The sequence below is a fragment of the Amblyraja radiata genome, chromosome 8 (assembly GCF_010909765.2).
Source record: "Amblyraja radiata isolate CabotCenter1 chromosome 8, sAmbRad1.1.pri, whole genome shotgun sequence".
NCBI lineage: Eukaryota > Metazoa > Chordata > Chondrichthyes > Rajiformes > Rajidae > Amblyraja > Amblyraja radiata.
This window is the reverse complement of record NC_045963.1, coordinates 5920255-5941083: the sequence shown is the minus strand read 5'-3', so window position 1 is coordinate 5941083 and position 20829 is coordinate 5920255. Positions and strand designations below refer to the sequence as shown.

The 20829-nt window shown below is 54.6% G+C and overlaps 2 protein-coding genes across 2 annotated transcripts in view; one reads left to right on the top strand and one right to left on the bottom strand.

Moving 5' to 3' along the window:
• adcy3 (adenylate cyclase 3) overlaps positions 1 to 11470 on the top strand; it is a 41021-nt gene extending 29551 nt beyond the window's left edge. The window contains exons 14-20 of the mRNA XM_033025085.1: positions 4685 to 4766; positions 5082 to 5240; positions 5527 to 5673; positions 5795 to 5902; positions 6111 to 6240; positions 8343 to 8467; positions 10791 to 11470. Of these exons, the coding sequence (XP_032880976.1) occupies positions 4685 to 4766; positions 5082 to 5240; positions 5527 to 5673; positions 5795 to 5902; positions 6111 to 6240; positions 8343 to 8467; positions 10791 to 10973 (934 nt within the window). The 3' untranslated portion in view covers positions 10974 to 11470. The remainder of the gene's footprint in view (positions 1 to 4684; positions 4767 to 5081; positions 5241 to 5526; positions 5674 to 5794; positions 5903 to 6110; positions 6241 to 8342; positions 8468 to 10790) is intronic.
• A 2489-nt stretch (positions 11471 to 13959) lies between these two features.
• Positions 13960 to 20771, bottom strand: cenpo (centromere protein O). The gene is made up of 6 exons (XM_033025084.1): positions 20684 to 20771; positions 19518 to 19687; positions 17289 to 17421; positions 16826 to 17088; positions 15658 to 15823; positions 13960 to 14143 (listed from the first exon to the last, which is right to left on the bottom strand). Exons 1-6 carry the CDS (start codon positions 20703 to 20705, stop codon positions 14031 to 14033), a joined length of 867 nt encoding a protein of 288 aa, XP_032880975.1. The 5' UTR covers positions 20706 to 20771; the 3' UTR covers positions 13960 to 14030.
• Between the last annotated feature and the right edge of the window lie 58 nt (positions 20772 to 20829).

Below are 20829 nucleotides of genomic sequence, written 5' to 3'. Positions count from 1 at the left end.
TGTGTGTGTGTGGGTGTGTCTGTGTGTGTGTGTGTGTGTGTGTGTCAGTGTGTGTGTGTGTGTCAGTGTGTGTGTGTGTCAGTGTGTGTGTGTGTGTCAGTGTGTGTGTGTGTGTGTATGTCCCGAGTGTGTGTGTCAGTGTGTGTATGTGTGGGTGTGTGTCAGTGTGTGTGTGTGTGTGTCAGTGTGTGTGTGTGTGTGTCAGTGTGTGTGTGTCAGTGTGTGTGTGTGTGAGTGTGTGTGTGTCAGTGGGTGTGTGTCAGTGTGTGTGTGTGTGTGTGTCAGTGTGTGTGTCAGTGTGTGTGTGTGTGTGAGTGTGAGTGTGTGTGTGTGTGAGTGTGTGTGTCAGTGGGTGTGTGTCAGTGTGTGTGTGTGTGGGTGTGTGTCAGTGTGGGTGGGTGTCAGTGTGGGTGTGTGTCAGTGTGTGTGTGTGTGTGTGTGTCAGTGAGTGTGTGTGTATGTGTGTCAGTGTGGGTGTGTGGCAGTGTGTGTGTGCGTGTGTGTATGTGTGTCAGTGTGTGTGTCAGTGTGTGTGCGTGTGTGTGTGTGTGTGTGGCAGTGTGTGTGTGTATGTGTGTATGTCCCGAGTGTGTGTGTGTGTGTCAGTGTGTGTGTGTGTGTGTGTGTGTATGTCCCGAGTGTGTGTGTCAGTGTGTGTGTGTGTGTGTGTCAGTGTGTGTCTGTGTTTGTGTGTCAGTGTGTGGTTCAGTGTGTGGGTCAGTGTGTGGGTCAGTGTGTGTGTCAGTGCGTGTGTGTGTGTCTGTGTGTGTCAGTGTGTGTGTGTGTGTGTGTGTGTGTGAAGTGTGTGCGTGTGTCACTGTGTGTGGGTCAGTGTGTGTGTGTGTGGTCTGTGTGTGTGGTCAGTGTGGTGTGTGTGTGGTCTGTGTGTGGTCAGTGTGTGTGTGTGTGGTCAGTGTGTTTGTGTGTCAGTGTGTGTGTGTGTGTGTGTCAGTGTGTGTGTGTGTGAAGTGTGAAGTGTGTGTGGGTCAGTGTGTGTGTGTCAGTGTGTGTGTATGTGTGTGTGTCAGTGCGTGTGTGTGTGCGTGTGTGCGTGTCAGTGTGTGTGGGTCAGTGTGTGTGTGTCAGTGTGGGGGTCAGTGTGTGTGTGTGTCAGTGTGTGTGTGTGTGTGAGTGTGTGAGTGTGAGTGTGTGTGTGTGTCAGTGTGTGCCTGAGTGTGTGTGTGTCAGTGTGTGTGTGTGTGAGTATGTGTATGGGTGTGTCAGTGTGTGTATGGGTGTGTCAGTGTGTGTGAGTGTGAGTACGGGTGTGTCAGTGTGTGTGTGTCAGTGTGTGTGTGTGTGTGTCAGTGTGTGGGTGTGTCAGTGTGTGTGTCAGTGTGAGTGTGTGTGTGTCAGTGTGTGTGTGTCAGTGTGTGTGTGTCAGTGTGTGTGTGTGTGTGTGGGTGTGTCAGTGTGTGTGTCAGTGTGAGCGTGTGTGTGTCAGTGCGTGTGTCAGTGTGTGTGTGTCAGTGTGTGTGTGTGTGTGTCAGTGTGTGGGTGTGTCAGTGTGTGTGTGTGTGTGTGTGTCAGTGTGTGTGTGTGTCAGTGTGAGTTTGTGTGTGTCAGTGTGTGTGTGTGTCAGTGTGTGTGTGAGTGTGTGTGTGTCAGTGTGTGTGTGTCAGTGTGTGTGTGTCAGTGTGTGTGTGTGTCCAGTCACAGTGTCACAGGGGGACGGTGCGATTGTGTGATACAACATAAAGCCAGGCCCTTCAGCCCAACTTGCCCGTGCTGACTAAGGTGCCCCATCTACATTGATGCCACCTTTGGCTCATCCCTCTAAACCTTTGCTATCCATGTACCTGTCTAAATATCTTTTATATGCTGTTATAGTCCCAGCCTCAACTATCTCCTCTGGCAACTTGTTCCATACACCCACCACTCTCTGTGTGAAAATGGTACCCTTCAGGTTGATATTAAATCTTTCACCTGCTCAGGGCAAAATACTCTTCATTCACCTGATCTATTCCTCTCATGATTTTATACACCTGTATAAGATCACCCCTCATCCTCCTGCGCTCCAAGGAATAAAGTCCGAGCCTGCCCAATAGCACCCTATAGCTCCGGCCAATATCCTTGTAAATCTTCGCTGCACTCTTTCCAGTTTAACAACATCCTTCCCATAGCAGGGTGACCAAAACTGAACACAGTACGTACTAGAAAAGTGGCCTCACCAACGTCCGGGGTTAGGACAAGGTTGGTTTTGTGATGCGGACCAGCTTGCAGCTTGGCCAGGATGTACACAGTGAATCGCAGGGTCCTGGAGTTTATGGTTTAGTTTAGAGATGCAGCGCGGAAACAGGCCCTTCAGCCCATCGAGTCCACACTGACCAGTGATCCCCACAAACGAACACTATCCCACACACACACACTAGGCAGAATTTACAGTTCATGCAAAGCCATTAACCTACGTCTTTGGAGCGTGGATGGAAACCGAAGATCTGGGAGAAAACCCACGTGGGTCACTGGGATAACGTACAAACTCCGTACAGACAGCACCCGTAGTCAGGATCGAACTCGGGTCTCTGGCGCTGTGAGGCAGCAGCTCTACCCGCTGCGCTACCAGAATGTTATAAATCAGAAAGATGGAGGGGTGCAGATAATTAGTTCTCTGAATGTTCAGTTTAGTTTGTTGTCACGTGTAACGAGGTACAGTGAAAAGCTTTTGTTGCGTGCTAACCAGTCAGTGGAAAGACAATGGGTGATTACAATCGAACCATTTACAGTGTATAGATACATGATAAGGGAATAACGTTTAGTGCAAGGTAAAGCCAGCAAAGTCCGATCAAGGATTGTCCGAGTCACCAAGGAAGTAGATAGTAGTTCAGCGCTGCTCTCTGGTTGTGGTAGGATGATTCAGTTGCCTGATAACAGCTGGGAAGAAACTGTCCCTGAATCTGGAGGTGTGCGTTTTCACACCAAGGGAGAAGGGTCAGGGTGCGACTCGTCCGTGATTATGCTGCTGGCCTTGCCGAGGCAGCGTGAGGTCTAAATGGAGTCAATGGAAGGGAGGTTGGTTTGTGTGATGGTCTGGGCTGCCTCCACAATTCACTGCAATTTCTTGCGGTCTTGGATGGAGATATTCCCAAACCAAGCTGTGATGCATCCTGACAAAATGCTTTCAATAACGTATCTGTAGTTGGTGAGAGTTGTAGGCGACATGGCAAACTTCCTAAGCCTTCTAATACAGTCGAGGCATTGGTGTGCTTTTGGTTGTTGCTTCAATATAGGTGGCCCAGGAGAAGTTGGTGGTGATATTGACTCCTAAGTATTTCAACCATCTCTACTTTGGCACCATCAATACAAACTGGGGAATGTGAACCGCTTCACCTCCTGAAGTCTATCACTATCTCCTTTGTCTTGCTGACATTGAGAGAAAGGTTGTTGTCTCCACACCAGGACACGAGGTTCTCAATCTCCCTCCTGTACTCCGTCTCATCATTATTTAATATCCGGCCCACAATGTTGGTGTCGTCTGCGAATTTGAACATGAATTAGATTTGGCCACAGCTGCACAGTGGTGGGTGTACAAGGAGTAAAGAAGGGGCTGAGAATGTAGCCTTGTGGAGCACCAGTGTTGAGGATTATCGTGGAGGATGATTTGTCCCCTATCCTCACTGATTGGGGTCTGTTGGTCAGGAAGTCGAGGATCCAGTTGGAGAGATGAGTGGTGACACCAAGTCCCGCTAGTTTGGTGATGAGCTTGGATGGTGTAATGATGTTAAAGGCAGAGCTGCAGTCTCTAAATAGGAGTCTGGTGCAGGTGTCTCTTATCCAGGTGTTCTAGGGATGAGTGTAGGGCCAGGGCGATGGCATCGTCTGTGGACCTGTTGTGGCGGTAGGTGAACTGCGGTGGGTCAAGGCTGCTGGGTAGACTGGATTTAATGCGTTCCATAACTAGCCTCTCAAAACATGGTGCCACCACATGTTGGACAGGGTGGTGAAGGAAGCACGCTATGCACTTGTTTCATCAGAGGGGGAGTGGTCAGAGCGATGTCACAGCGGTATGGGAGGCTCGTGAGAGCACACTTGGAATCTTGCTGTGGTTAAGCTGGCAAGGGGTGCAGGAAGGGGGGGCTGGTAAAGAATGAGTACATTACGCTTGCTTTCATAGATCGCGGAGGGGGGGCATTGCGTATAAGACATGCTGCAGCTTTATGGGACTTTGGTCAGCCTACATGTGGAGTATTGCAGGCAGTTCTGGTCGCCCCATTACAGGAAGGATGAGGAGGCTTTGGAGAGGGTGCAGAGGAGGTTTACCAGGGTGATGCCTGGTTTAGAGGGCATCAGCTACAGGGAGAGGTTGGACAGGCGAGGATTGTTTTCTCTGGAATGCCGGAGGTTGCGGGGAGACCTGATGGAAGTACATAAAACTATGAGAGGCAGGGATAGGGTAGACAATCAGAATCTTGTTCCCCAGAGTGGAAATATCAAATACTAGTTAAGGCAAGAGGGGCAAAGATTAAAGATGTTGGGGTAAATTTCTTCACACAGAGGCTGGTGGGGGCCTGGAGCGTGCTGCCGGGGTGGTGGTGGAGGCAGGTGCGGGGGATATGCAGGCAGATCTTGCCATCATGTTCGGCACGGGCAGTGTAGGCCTAAGGGCCTGTTTTACCGGCAGGGCCACCGACTGATGGGCCTTGACAATGAGCCTGGGGAGTGCTGACCTCTGACCTCTGCCCCACAGGTCACCGGCGGTTCCCTCTCACTATCTGACCATCGCCACCATCTTCCTCATGATTCTCAGTCTCTACTGCTTCACCCGGCACGTGAGTGACCACCACGGGGAGAGTGACCCACACTGACCCCTGACCCGCACTGACCCCTGACCCGCACCGACCCCTAGCCCACACTGACCCCTGACCCGCACGGACCCCTGACCTGCACTGACTCCTGACCTGCCCACACTGACCCCTGGCCCGCACTGACCCCTGACCCGCACTGACCCCTGAGATGCACTGACCCCTGACCCGCACTGACCCCTGACCCGCACTGACCCCTGGCCCGCACTGCCCCCTGACCCACACTAACCCGTGACCCACACTGACCCCTGACCCGCACTGCCCCCTACCCCTTGCCCGCAGGTGGAGAAGTTGGCGCGGACCCTGTTCCTGTGGAAGATGGAGGTCCATGAGCAGAAGGAGCGTCTGTCTGGAATGCGGCGTCGCAACGAAGCCCTGGTCACCAACATGTTGCCCGAGCACGTGGCCCGACACTTCCTGGGCCCCGCACGCCGGCACGAGGTACCCCCCCAACCCCAACCCCTCCCCCCCCAACCCCAACCCCTCCCCCCCAACCCCAACCCCTCCCCCCCAACCACAACCCCTCCCCCCCCCAACCCCAACCCCTCACCCCTAGATACCCCGCCTCACCCCCCCAACCCCTCACCCCTAGATACCCCGCCTCACCCCCCCAACCCCAACCCCTCCTCCCCCCCCAACCCCTCACTCCTAGACACCCCGCCTCACCCCCCCAACCCCTCACTGTGCCCCGTGTGTGACGTGTGGGGGTCTCTCTCACTCTCCACAGGAGCTGTACAGCCAGGCGTACGATGAGGTGGGGGTGATGTTCGCCTCCATCCCCAACTTCTCCGACTTCTACACGGAGGAGAGCGTCAACAACGGCGGCATCGAGTGCCTGCGCTTCCTCAACGAGATCATCTCCGACTTCGACGGGGTGAGGGGTCGGTGGAGAGGGTAGGGGATGGATGGGGGGGGGAGGATTGGGAGAGGGGACCGGGAGCAGAGGGTCAGGGGCAGTGAGACTCCTGCGACAGCTCTCTCTCTCTCCCCCACAGTTACTGGAGCAGCCACAGTTCCAGACAATCACCAAGATCAAGACCATCGGCAGCACCTACATGGCAGCGTCCGGTCTCATCCCGGAGCCTAGCCCCGGCCCCGGCACGGTAGGGCCACACACCCACCGCCCACCCCCGTAACGGCCCCTGGATGTGAACCCCCGAGCTACACGTTGATGTGTCTATGTCTGTAGGAGCTGCTGCCCTGGGTTCTCCCCCCCCCACCACCATGGTGATGTGCCCTGGTGTTACAGAGGGAGTCGCCCCCCCCCCCCCCCCCCGCCCGCCCACAGTGACGGGTCTTCCTGTGTTACAGAGGGAGGTGCCGCTCTGTGCCCGGGACCGCTGGCAACACCTGGCTGATCTGACTGAATTTGCCCTCGCCATGAAGGTGGCCTTGATGAACATCAACTACCAGTCCTTCAATAACTTCATGCTTCGCATCGGTGAGGGGCGGGGGAGAGAGAGGGTGAGGAGAGGGGGTGAGGGGTGGGGCAAGAGGGGGTGTGGGTGGGGGAGAGGGGGTGTGGGTCGGGTGAGGGGATGAGGGGTAGGGCAAGGGGGTGAGGAGAGAGGGGGAGGGGTTGGGGAGGAGAGAGAGGATGTGGGTGGGGAGAGGGGACATGGGGAGAGAGAGGATGTGGGGAGAGGGGACGGGGGGAGAGGGGACGTGGGGTATCACTGGTGAGCTTTGTTCTGGACCCGTGTACTGAGGTAGTGTCCTTGTCTGTGTGCTGTCCAGTCAAATCAGACACGAGTACAGTCACACACACCATGCGCAGTACAACAGGCAGTGTAAACAGACAGAGACCAGAGTGCTGAGTGTAGTAACCGCAGGAGATGCAACACCTGTCCCTTTACTTGAAACATGCAGAATAATGAAAGGCATAGATAGAGTGGATGTGGAGAGAATGTTTCCACTGGTGGGAGAGTCTCACAGCCTCAGAATTAAAGGGCGCTCTTTTAGAAAGGAGGTGAGGAGGAACTTCTTTAGTCAGAGGGTAGTGAATCTGTGGGACTCATTGCCACAGGGGGCTGTGGAGGTCAAGTCAGTGGATATTGTTAAGGCAGAGATAGACAATTCTTGATTAGAGCGGGTGTCAAGGGTTACGGGTAGAAGGCAGGAAAATGTGATTAGGAAGCAGAGATCAGCCATGATTGAATGGCGGAGTAGACTCGATTGGCCGAATGGCCTAACTCTACTCCTATTACTTGTGAACCTCCTCCCTTGACTCTGCCCAAGGACCCTGACAGTCTGTTCAGGTGAGGCAGAGGTTCACTTGCACCTCCTCCAACCTCATCGACTGTATCCGCTGTTCCAGGTGAGACCAAGCGCAGGCTCGGTGATCGTTTCGCTGAACACCTCCGCTCAGTCCGCCTAAACCTACCTGATCTCCCGGTTGCCAAACACTAACTCCCCTTCGCATTCCCACACTGACCTTTCTGACCTGGGCCTCCTCCAGTGAGGCTGAACGTGAATTGGGGGTGATAAGGTTCACTACTTAATAAACAGACAACTCACAAAAACGTTAGGTAGACCAACTCAAGCTTTACTGATCATCGGCCGGGAAGTGACGGGGATGCACCAGTCAAGTAAGCAACACAGACACTTGACTTGCATGATGTTTTATACTATGTGTTTGTCACTTAGTCACATTCCAAAGATGTTAGTCATGGTCAGAGATACAGTCAATATACCTTGCCACTATCTCTTGTCAATTGGTAGACACATTGCAAAGGCATCGGTCATTGTCTCAATACACAGCAAGCTGAGGTAAGCCCGGGCTAGTGTCTCTCTCTTATCAATCCACTGGAGAAGGCCTGCTTGAGACGAAATATAAGCTATAACCTAGTCCAGGATTCCATTATATATCTTTTAGATATTTAAAAGCATTTAACCTTTTCAGGGAAACACCATCTCATATTTTGCTTGGGCACCTTACACCCCAGCGGTATGAACATTGACTACTAACTTCAGATAGCCTTTGCTTTCCCTCTCTCTCCGGCCCTCCCACACCCTTATCGTCCTGCTAGTTTCACCCTTCATATCCCTTTATTATTACCTCTTCCACAGCCAACAAGGGACCATTGTGTGCTCCACCTTTCCTTGGTCATTGGTGCTGTGTTGATTTGTTCTGCACCTTTTCACACCTCTAGTATTCCTCTCCTGACTCTCAGTCTGAAGGGTCTAGACCCAAAACGCCACCTATTCCTTCTCTCCAGAGATGCTGCCTGACCCGCTGAGTTACTTGTCTATTTTTGGTGTAGATCAGCTTCTACAGTTCCTTCCTACAAAAGTCTTTGATTATGTTGGCTGCATTCCTGAGGCAGCGTGAAGTGTAGATGGAGTCGATGGTGGGGAGTGTGGTCTGTGTGATGGGCTGGGCTACATCTACAATGGTGGGGAGTGTGGTCTGTGTGATGGACTGGGCTACATCTACAATGGTGGGGAGTGTGGTCTGTGATGGACTGGGCTACAGTCACGAGTGTGGGGTGGGGGATCTCGCGGCCATGGATTCAAGTCTCCCTGTTTCGGTGTTTGGGGCAGGAATGAACAAGGGCGGTGTCCTGGCTGGGGTGATCGGTGCTCAGAAACCCCACTACGATATCTGGGGCAACACCGTGAATGTGGCCAGCCGCATGGAGTCCACCGGGCAGGTTGGCAACATCCAGGTGAGTGGACAACACACCAACCACAGTATCAGCATCATGCCAACTCATCCCATCTGCCATCCCATCTCCATCCCCCACATACCCATGTGCCTATCCAAATCCCTCTTCAACACCACTATCCTATCTGTCTCCATTGTAAAGAACTTGCCTCTCACCTTAAAGCATCGCACTCTAGTCCTTGATATTTCCACCCTGGGGAAAAGGTTCTGACTGTCTACCCCATCTACACCGCTCAACATTTTATTTGCCTATCAGGTCTCCCCTCAACCTCTGACATCGCAGAGAAAAAAACAATCCAAGCCTGTGCACCCTCTCCTTATAGTGAATGCCCTCTAACCCTGACACCATTCTGGTGATCTCTCCTGCAGCCGATGCACGGCCCCCAGTCACAGCCCAACAAGGTTCAATGCATTCAGTGCTGGCTTTGTACATCGTCGGTGGAGTGACGTTAGCAGCCTGCAATCGTGTGGGTCTGTGCACCCACAGTCAGTGTACCCAGTCTGTACCCACAGTCAGTACCCACAGTCAGTGTACCCAGTCTGTACCCACAGTCAGTGTACCCAGTCTGTACCCACAGTCAGTGTACCCAGTCAGTACCCACAGTCAGTGTACCCAGTCTGTACCCACAGTCAGTGTACCCAGTCTGTACCCACAGTCAGTGTACCCAGTCAGTACCCACAGTCAGTGTACCCAGTCAGTACCCACAGTCAGTGTACCCACAGTCAGTACCCACAGTCAGTGTACCCAGTCAGTGCACCCACAGTCTGTACCCAGTCGGTGTACCCAGTCAGTGTACCCACAGTCAGTGTACCCAGTCTGTACCCACAGTCAGTGTACCCAGTCTGTACCCACAGTCAGTGTACCCAGTTTGTACCCACAGTCAGTGTACCCAGTCAGTACCCACAGTCAGTGTACCCAGTCAGTACCCACAGTCAGTGTACCCAGTCAGTACCCACAGTCAGTGTACCCAGTCTGTACCCACAGTCTGTACCCAGTCGGTGTACCCAGTCAGTGTACCCACAGTCAGTGTACCCAGTCTGTACCCACAGTCTGTACCCAGTCAGTGTACCCAGTCTGTACCCACAGTCAGTGTACCCAGTCTGTACCCACAGTCAGTACCCACAGTCAGTGTACCCAGTCTGTACCCACAGTCTGTACCCACAGTCAGTACCCAGTCTGTACCCACAGTCAGTACCCACAGTGTACCGTCTGTACCCACAGTCAGTGTACCCAGTCTGTACCCACAGTCAGTGTACCCAGTCTGTACCCACAGTCAGTGTACCCAGTCTGTACCCACAGTCTGTACCCACAGTCAGTGTACCCAGTCTGTACCCACAGTCAGTGTACCCAGTCTGTACCCACAGTCTGTACCCAGTCAGTGTACCCAGTCTGTACCCACAGTCAGTGTACCCACAGTCAGTTTACCCAGTCAGTGTACCCACAGTCTGTACCCAGTCAGTGTACCCACAGTCTGTACACAGTGTACCCAGTCAGTGCCTCAGATTGCCAGGGTCTCCCAGACTGAGCTGCTGCCACCCAGGCCGTATCCTGGTGAATCTGCGCTGCTCGCTCCTCACTGCCACCCCATTATTCCTGGCGTGACCAGAACCCCCCCCCCCCCCGTGTATGTTGTGACCAGCGTTTGTCCAGTTACACATGACCACCCACCATTTACATTCCACACACTGACCCACAAGACACAGCACACACTCTCTTCCCCACCCTGGCTACCTGCATTGCCACTCTCACGGCTTGACCCCCAGGGTCCTTCGACACCCATTGGCTCACCAACATGCACTGTGTCCTCAGCTCATAGCTGCAATGAACCAGCATCTGCCCACACTCTCCATCTTGTCTGCACGCTGCTGCATCTTCATGGTCACAGTGGCGCAGCGGTAGAGTTGCTGCCTTACAGCGAATGCAGCGCCGCAGACCACGGGTTCAATCCCGACTACGGGTTCTGTCTGTATAGTTTGTACGTTGTCCCCGTCACCTGCGTGGGTTTTCTCTGAGATCTTCGGTTTCCTCCCTCACTCCAAAGTGCAGGTTTGTAGATTAATTGCTTGGTGTAAATGTAAAAATTGTCCCTAGTGTGTGTAGGATAGTGTTAATGTGCGGGGATCCGCTGGTCAGCATGGACCCGGTGGGCCGAAGGGCCTGTTTCCGTGCTGTATCTCTAAACTAAACATGGGTCATTCATAAATATCATAGAATGAGATGGTGGGGGTTTGTGGTGGTGGGTGTGATTGTGGAGATGGGGTTGGGGGGTGCGGGACAGAGTGGTGGGGGTACCCAGTCTGCTGACCTCTCCCCTGTGTTACAGGTGGTGGAGGAGACGTACCTGGTGCTGAAGGACTACGGCTTCCGGCTGGTGCGCAGGGGGCCCGTCTTTGTCAAGGGCAAGGGCGAGCTGATCACCTACCTGGTGAAGGGCCGCGAGAGGCAGGGCTCCTTCCTCAGCGGCTCAGCCGTCACCCTGCCCCACCAGGTGGTGGACAACACCTGACACCCCAGTGGCACGGGACGGCAGGAGCGACACAGCAGGAGAGAGGGGCAGGAGGCTGGGACCAGGGTACGGGACAAGATGGGTGGAGGTGCCCTGGGAGGCTATCTGGTGGTGATCACAGAGCCCCCTCCCTCACACAGGGGAATCCTGCACTCTTCTCCACACAAGAGAAAGGGTTTCAATGTCCCAACCCGCATCCTCAAAGACCAGCAAGAGCAAGGTGCCTGGAGAATGCATCATGACTGGGGATGGGTGAAATATTCTCTTGCTGTGGTATGTTCCCTGGCTGCAAGCTGGGGATACTGTAGCATATGCTGTGGGATATTCCCTGGCCGGGAATGCTGTGGGATATTCGCTGGCGGGGGTGTTCCCTGGCTGGGAATTCTGCAAGCGCTCCCACATTGTGTGTGCGTACACCAGGTTTTACTCGTTCCTGGTGCAGCAATTTGGTGAGGGTGTGTGCAAAATAATGGTCAATTAATAAAGTTTGACAACTATTAAAGTGTTAGCGTGTGGTCATGAAACTAAAGCAAAATTGCAGAGGGCACACAAGAAAATAGCAGGAGGGCACGCTTCCTATCAAATGTGCCGCATGTTCAGGGTGTGCAGAGGAGGTGTCCTGATGCTGACTGGAGCTTCCTGGAGTCAATAAGAATGGTGGCCGATTAGGAAAAGGGAAGATGCAACGAGACCTGGGTGTCATGGTACACCAGTCATTGAAAGTAGGCATGCAGGTGCAGCAGGCAGTGAAGAAAGCGAATGGTATGTTAGCATCCATAGCAAAAGGATTTGAGTATAGGAGCAGGGAGGTTCTACTGCCGTTGTACAGGGTCTTGGTGAGACCACACCTGGAGTATTGCGTACAGTTTTGGTCTCCTAATCTGAGGAAGGACATTCTTGCCATAGAGAGAAATACAGTGAAGGTTCACCAGACTGATTCCTGGGATGTCAGGACTTTCATATGAAGAAAGACTGGATAGACTCGGCTTGTACTCGCTAGAATTTAGAAGATTGAGGGGGGGATCTTATAGAAACTTACAAAATTCTTATGGGGTTGGACAGGAAGATTGTTCCCGATGTTGGGGAAGTCCAGAACAAGGGGTCACAGTTTAAGAATAAGGGGGAAATCTTTTAGGACCGAGATGAAAAAAACATTTTCACACAGAGAGTGGTGAATCTCTGGAATTCTCTGCCACAGAAGGTAGTTGGGCTATATTTAAGAGGGAGTTAGATGTGGCTAAAGGTATCAGGGGGTATGGAGAGAGGGCAGGTACAGGATACTGAGTTGGATGATCAGCCATGATCATATTGAATGGCAGTGCAGGCTCGAAGGGCCAAATGGCCTACTCCTGCACCTATTTTCTATGTTTCTATAACTAGCTCATTTATCTTGCTGACATTGAGGGAGGTTATTGTCCTGACACCATGTAACGACATTTTCTCTCTGTGGAAGGAGGAACTGCAGATGCTGGTTTAATCCATAGATAGACACAAAAAAGCTGGAGCCTGAAGAAGGGTCTTAACCAGAAACCTCACCCGTTCCTTCTCTCCAGAGGTGCTGCCTGTCCCGCTGAGTTACTCCAGGGTTTTGCGTCTAATGTTCTCCACCTGGTTCCTGGCCTCCAACTTGTTAGTGTTCGTGGTTTGCCCCACCACAGTGGGCTGGCAATGGGGACTGGGCAGAATTTGGCGAATGCACAGGGAAGGTGAGTCAGCAACTGAGAACGCATCCTCACGGGACATTGGGAATGATTGACCAACATGGGTGAGTTGGTGGGGCAAGGCTGGCCTCTTTATCCACAGCCCCCTCACACCATGTAAGCACAGTTTTATTCAACATCACAAACCTGTGACAGCACTGACAAACGACAGGCATCAAACCAATGGTTGACTTCTCCCCAACATATTGCAACGGGGAAAGTAAGTGAAATACAGTGGGGAACCGTTTACACTTTGCTCCCTCACATTGTTTGGCAACATTGATGGAGACTTTTGGAGACTTGCTGCTTCCCGGCCCACAGCCCGTGCATTTAGCAGGGGAAGAGGCACCAATCACAACGCATCTGAAAGCCCACCCGCTGTGCGGCACTCCTTCACCCCGACCCCCTCCCACAGTGCGGCGCTCCCTCACCCTGACCCCTCCACAGTGCTGCGCTCCCTCACCCCGCCCCCCCCTCCACAGTGCGGCGCTCCCACACCCCGACCCCCCTCCACAGTGCTGCGCTCCCACACCCCGACCCCTCCGCAGTGCTGCGCTCCCACACCCTGACCCCTCCACAGTGCGGCGCTCCCACACCCCGACCCCCCTCCACAGTGCAGCGCTCCCTCACCCCCGCCCCCCTCCCACAGTGCGGTGCTCCCTCACCCCCGACCCCCCACACAGTGCAGCGCTCCCTCACCCCCGACCCCCCACACAGTGCGGTGCTCCCTCACCCCGACCCCCCTCCACAGTGCAGCGCTCCCTCACCCCCGCCCCCCTCCCACAGTGCGGTGCTCCCTCACCCCGACCCCTCCACAGTGCGGCACTCCCTCACCCCCGCCCCCCTCCCACAGTGCGGTGCTCCCTCACCCCCGACCCCCCTCCACAGTGCGGCGCTCCCTCACCCCCGCCCCCCTCCCACAGTGCGGTGCTCCCTCACCCCCGACCCCCCTCCACAGTGCGGCGCTCCCTCACCCCCGCCCCCCTCCCACAGTGCTGCGCTCCCTCACCCCGACCCCTCCACAGTGCGGTGCTCCCTCACCCCGACCCCCCCCCACAGTGCTGCGCTCCCTCACCCCCGACCCCCCTCCACAGTGCTGCGCTCCCTCACCCCCGCCCCCTCCACAGTGCTGCGCTCCCTCACCCCGACCCCTCCACAGTGCGGTGCTCCCTCACCCCGACCCCTCCACAGTGCGGTGCTCCCTCACCCCGACCCCCCTCCACAGTGCTGCGCTCCCTCACCCCGACCCCCCTCCACAGTGCGGCGCTCCCACACCCCGACCCCCCTCCACAGTGCGGTGCTCCCTCACCCCTGCCCCTCCATTACTGAGCTTGGTACTGCCCCGGGCTGGCAGACACTAGAGTAACGTGTCTTGGTCCTTGATGCTTTCCAGTGCCCGGTGCAGGTGCTGGCTCAGGAGCAACTGCCGGTGACGCTCCAGTTTCTCCTGCAGGCCCTCCTCCGCCGCTCCTGGAGTGCAGGGAAGAGATTGCAGTCAGCGGGAATCTCCCACATGCCCCCACACCACCACCACAGAGATACCCCTGCCCACTTCAGCCCGGTGCTGCAGTGTTACCCATCTCACGCCCACTCACTGGCATCCAGATCAATGGACAACACCAGCATTGCACCTTGCACTAACTCGCACTGTGCTCCACCCTGAATAAACACAGTGCCAATACTCCCCAACCTCATGTACACACAGTTCACCGCCCCAGGGCAACATACATACACAACACACATCTGGAGTATTGTGTGCAGTTTTGGTCTCCTAATTTGAGGAAGGACATCCTTACTATTGAGGCAGTGCAGCGTAGGTTCACCAGGTTAATCCCCAGGATGGCGGGACTGTCATATGAAGGAAGATTGAAAAGACTAGGCTTGTATTCACTGCAGTTTAGAAGGATGAGGGGGGGATCTTATAGAAACATATAAAATGATAAAAGGACTGGACAAGCTAGATGCAGGAAAAATGTTCCCAATGTTGGGCGAGTCCAGAACCAGGGGCCACAGTCTAAGAATAAAGGGGCCATTTAAAACCGAGATGAGCAAAAACGTTTTCACTGAGAGAGTTGTGAATTTGTGGAATTCCCTGCCACAGAGGGCAGTGGAGGCTAATTCACTGGATGGATTTAAAAGAGAATTAGATAGTAGAGTTCTAGGGGCTAGTGGAGTCAAGGGATATGGGGAGAAGGCAGGCACGGGTTCTTGATCGTGGATGATCAGCCATGATCGCAATGAATGGCGGTGCTGGCTCAAAGGGCTGAATGGCCTCCTCCTGCACCTATTTTCCATGTCTCTATCAAACCTGCATCTTCAGAACCCTCCCAACATCTGGAGGGATGGAATGGGTGACGTTAAGGGGTCGAGACCCTTCTTCAGACTGAGAATCAGTGGAGGGGGAGACTAGAGATATGGAAGGGTAAGGTGTGAAAACGTCAGATCAAAGGCAATGTGCTCTAGAAAATGTAGAATGGATCATTGTTGGCTGAGGGGAAGGTGACAGCGGGGCATACAATCAGCAAAATTAATCAGAAGGACAGTGAAACTGGTGGGAGAACTAGGAAGGGCGAGGGATGGAGAGAGAGGGAAGTTAGAGAAGTCAATGTTCATACCGCTGGGGTGTAAGCTACCCAAGCGAAATATGAGGTGCTGTTCCTCCAATATGCGCTGGGGCCTCACTCTGACAGTGGAGACGGCCCGGGACAGAAAGGTCAGTGGGAATGGGAGGGGGAGTGAGTGTGTTTGGCAACCGGGAGATTGCGTAGGCCCAGGCAGACTGAGCGGAGGTGGAGGGGCTGGTTAGTAAGTTTGCAGGTCAGGGTACATGGGGCCCACGGCATGTTGGACCGATGATAGAACACAGTACAGCACCCGCACAGGCCCTTCGGCCCATCATGCTGGAGCTGACCACAATGCCATTACTGGGTGCACCTGTTGTCGTGCGGTACAGCTCCCCCGACTATGACCCGCTCCACATGTACCTGTGCAGGTGATGGTGACTCCGGTGGGAAGGCAGCTGTTGAGATCCTCGTAGACCAGCTTCACCCGAATGTCCTTATCCGTCTCCCCGTCCTCCACGGAGTAGTGGAACCTCAGCAGGTTGTACGCCGTGTTCTTCCGAATCTGGCTGGTCCAGTCATAGTGTTCCTGGCACAGGGCACTGGTGTTAGTGGGTACATGTCACACACCCGCCCGCAGGTAGCACACTCTGACAGTGTCCTTTACCCCTGGTCTGGAACACCATGCCACACAGCACTGGTGTTAGTGGGTACATGTCACACACCCGCCCGCAGGTGGCACACTCTGACAGTGTCCTTCACCCCTGCCCACCTTTACCCCCAGACCCACTTGTGCATTTTACAAATTCCCATCCCATTTGGTGGTCACGGTGGTGCAGCGGTAGAGTTGCTGCTTCACAGCGCCAGAGACCAGGGTTCTATCCCGACTACGGGAGCTGTCTGTACTGAGTTTGTCCCCGTGACCCGCGTGGGTTTATTCCGAGACCATTCTGTTTCCAACCACACTCCAAAGATGCACAGGTTTGTAGGTTAATTGGCTTGGGTTTGTATACATGGTATAAGTGTAAATTGTCCCTCGTGTGTGTGTAGGATAGTGTAAATGTGCAGGGATCGCTGGACGGTGCCGACTCGGTGGGCTGAAGGGTCTGTTTCCGCGCTGTATCTCTAAACCGCTCCCCTCCTTGTCTGGACACATGCCAGCTCTCCATGCCCACTGACCCAAGGGTTCCCAGAGACCACCGCTGCCTGTCCCCAGGGCTCTGGCACCCCATGTGTGGGGATTGATGGTTGGCGCAGACTCAGTGGGCCAAAGGGCCTGTTTCAGCGCATCCACAACATCCATGCCTAGTGCCCGCATCAGGAGTGGGCCACTGAGGGAGCCCTCGACTCCACCCGCTGCCCAAAGGTCAGGGGCCACAACTGGAGGAGCGGCCCCTTCACACACTCAGTCGAGCTGCATTCGCACACACTCCAGGGGCACACTGACTGCTGCAGGCTGCCTGGGAGAGCACTGGGCCAGCTCCATCCACACGTCAGTACGCAGCCCGACACTAAACCTCACCAACAGGCAGAGGGTGAAGAGGTATGCGGACATGCAGGGAGCAGTGGGGTAAGGGAGGGAAGGACCTACTTGCATCTGCTGCAGCTGGTATCGCCGGCTGACGTAGGCGTTCAGCATGCCGTGCACAGCCTCCAGGAACGCCGGCAGGTCGCGCTGCAGCAGCTCTCCAGCCGACTGCTGCAGGGGGATGCAGGCAGGCAGGTTGTGGCGCAGCAGCTTGCGTGGCTGTTGCAGCCGCATGTCCAGCTGGTAGGAGTCCAGGTAGGTGCCGTCGTACGCAGTGTGGATGCAGACGCTCATGGTGCTGGAGTCTCGCAGCTCACTGCTGATCCCTGCAGAGGAAGCACCCCATCAGTGGCAGCCAGCACCCAGCACCCCCCCCCCCCCCCTCCACCACCCCTAAGGCTGCCCCCAGTTTCACACCTCCCCCCCCCCAGTATCTCCATGCAGTGGGAGGGGGGGGGGAGCTGCCGGAATCTCCCCCCCCCCCCCCCCCCCCCAGCTCTGAGGGAGCTCTGTGCCCACCCCTCACCTGTCAGGCGGTAGACCTGGGCAAACCCTTGGAGTGGAGCCAGCTTCTCCCTCAGCACAGCAGCAGCAAGCTCCTCCTGGCCTGGCCGCCGGACGGAGCCCGATCCCAACTGCACCAGCAGCTCCTGCATGTCCTGCACACCAAGACAGAGAGTGGGAGAGTCATAGAGTGATACAGTGTGGAAACAGGCACTTCCGCCCAACTTGCCCACACCGGCCAACGTGTCCCAGCTACACTGGTCCCACCTGCCTGCGCTTGGCCCATATCCCTCCAAACCTGTCCTATCCATGTACCTGTCTAACTGTTTCTTAAACATTGGGATAGTTCCAGCCTCAATGACCTCCTCTGGCAGCTTGTTCCATACACCCACCACCCTTTGTATGAAAAAGTTACCCCTCAGATTCCTATTAAATCTTTTCCCCTTCACCTTTCACTTATGTCCACTGATCCTCGATTCACCTACTCTGGGCAAGAGTCTACCTGATCTATTCCCATCATGATTTTATACGCCTCTATAAGATCTCCCCTCATCTTCCTGCGCTCCAAGGAATAGTCACAGCCTACTCAACCTCTCCCTATAGCTCACACCCTCTAGTCCTGGCAACATCCTCATGAATCTTCAAGCTTGACAATATCTTTCCTATAACATGGTGCCCAGAACCGAACACAATACTCTAAATGAGACCTCACCAACGTCTTATACAACTGCAACATGACCTCCCAACTTGTATACTCAATACTTTGTGTGATGAAGGCCAATGTGCCAAAAGCCTTTTTGACCACTCGATCCATCCACGATTCCACCTTCAAGGAACCATGCACCTGTACTCCTAGATCCCTCAGCTCTACAACACTCCCCAGAGCCCTACCATTCACTGTGTAGGTCCTGCCATGTTAGACTTCCCAAAATGCAACACCTCACATTTCTCTGTATTAAATTCCATCAACCATTCCTCCGCCCACCTAGCCAATCGATCCAGATTCTGCTGCAATTTTTCACAACCATCTTCACTATCTGCAAAACTACTAACATCAGCAAACTTGCTAATCTTGGCCTGTATGTTCTCATCCAAATCATTGATGTAGATGACAAACAGTAACGGGCCCAGCTCCGAACCCTGAGGCACACCACTAGTCACAGGCCTCCAGTCTGAGAAGCAACCTTCCACCATCACCCTCTGCTTCCTTCCATGGAGCCAATTTGCTATCCATTCAGCTATCGCTCCTTGGATCCCATGCGATCTAACCTTCCAGAGCAGCCTACCATGCGGAACCTTGTCGAATGCTTTGCTAAGGTCCATATATAACATCTACAGCTCTGCCCTCATCAACTTTTTTGGTCACTTCAAAAAATGCAATCAGATTTGTGAGACACGACCTCCCACGTACAAAACCATGCTGATTATCCCTAATCAGCCCTTGCCCATCCAAATGCCTGTATATCCTATCCCTCAGAATACTTTCCAGTAACTTACCAACTACAGATGTTAAGCTCACCGGCCTATAGTTCCCAGCATTTTCCCTGCAGCCCTTCTTGAAAAGAGGCTCAACATTTGCCACCCTCCAGTCTCCCGGCACCATTCCTGGATTTAAGGACGACTCGTAAATTTCAACCAGGACTCCCCGCAATTTCCTCTCTAGTTTTCCACAATGTCCTTGGATATATCTGATCAGGCCCTGGAGATGTGTCTACCTTCAAACACGACAGTACTTTCAGCACTTCTTCGACAGTAACACTGACTGCTCTCAAGACACTTCCACTGACTGCCCCAAGTTTCTCCGTCCTACTGCCTTTCTCCTTTGTAAATACAGAGGAGAAATACTCATTGAGGACCTTGCCCATCTCCTGTGGTTGCAGACAGAGGTTCCTGACGGGGCCCCCTTTCCCCCTTATAACCATGGAGTTAATTCCTCCTTCGACCCCCTCCATACCCCTCTCCCTTCCATGACTCATGTGCCCCTCCATCAAGTTAGTTCTCGGCCCAAACCTGTGCACAAACCAGACTTCCAGCTCCCGATAACAGAGACGCCCACCCCAACACTAACCCCCCACCACGATCAACCCACACCTCCTCAGCCTTTACCCCACGCCAGGCCCTTCCCATGCCCTTCCCCCCATCCCACCTCAGACCCCCCCCCCTCCACCACCCAACCCTTACCTAACCCCTCCTCCACCCCCCTCCCCTACAGCTCTTACCCCTCACAACCCCCCCCCCCTCCGGCTCTCACCCCAGCGGCCCCGGTACTGACGGCGCTCCTCAGTCGGTCCCGGGCGGCCCGCAGCTGCCGCACAGTGGCCTGGAGCTGCTGCAGCCGCCCGTGGCTCCGCTCGGCCCGTTCCTGCTCCGCCACCCCCTGCTCAACGCTGCCTTCCAGCTGCCGCAGCCTCTCCAGCACCCCTGTAACACAGAGCACAGCACAATGACACACACACACACACACACAGGACACTCAGACACACACACACAGGACACTCAGACACACACACACACAGGACACACAGGACACACACACACACAGGACACACACACACACAGGACACACACACACACAGGACACTCAGGACACACACAGGACACTCAGGACACACACACACACAGGACACACACACACACAGGACACACACACACACAGGACACACACACACACACAGGACACTCAGACACACACACACACAGGACACACACACACACACACACACACACACACAGGACACTCAGACACACACAGGCCACACACACAGGACACACACACACACACACACACACACACAGGACACTCAGACACACACACACACAGGACACACACACACACACACACACACACAGGACACACACACACACACAGGACACACACACACACACAGGACACACACACACACACACACACAGGACACACACACACAGGACACACACACAGGACACACACACACACAGGACACACACACACACAGGACACACACACACACAGGACACACACACACACAGGACACACACACACACACACACACAGGACACACACACACACACACACACACACACACACACAGGACACTCAGACACACACACACACAGGACACACACACACACACACACACAGGACACTCAGACACACACACACACACAGGACACACACACACAGGACACACACACACACACACACACAGGACACACACACACACACACACACAGGACACACACACACACACACAGGACACACACTCCTCCCCCGTCCCCAGTACACAGAGTGTAAAGTATCATCCCCTCCACCCCCACCCCGGGGAGTCGTCTCTCTCTCTCACCCGACATACCCCCAGTAGAGCGCTCCCTCTCCCACCCCCACCCCGGGGTGTCTGTCTGTCTGTCTGTCTCTCCCCCACTTTCCCGCCGACGGACCGTTGCTCGAATTTCCCGCCATCGTTGCCAACCGCCGCCTCGTCTCTCAGTTACCGCGGTGCGTCATTCCGTCGCCGCGCTGCGTCATCCCGTCGCCGGCCTGCGTCATCCCGTCGCCGCGCCGCGTCATCCCGTCGCCGGGCCGC

Bases quoted from the DNA above. Each gene is read 5' to 3' on its own strand.
- cenpo (XM_033025084.1), bottom strand. From the start codon at position 20,705: ATGGCGGGAAATTCGAGCAACG. The intron at 17,422-19,517 runs GTGAGAGCCGGA...CTTGGTGTGCAG, and splicing joins TCAGTACCGGGGCCGCTGGG to GACATGCAGGAGCTGCTGGT. The intron at 17,089-17,288 runs GTGAGGGGTGGG...CTTCCTCTGCAG, and splicing joins CCAGGTCTACCGCCTGACAG to GGATCAGCAGTGAGCTGCGA.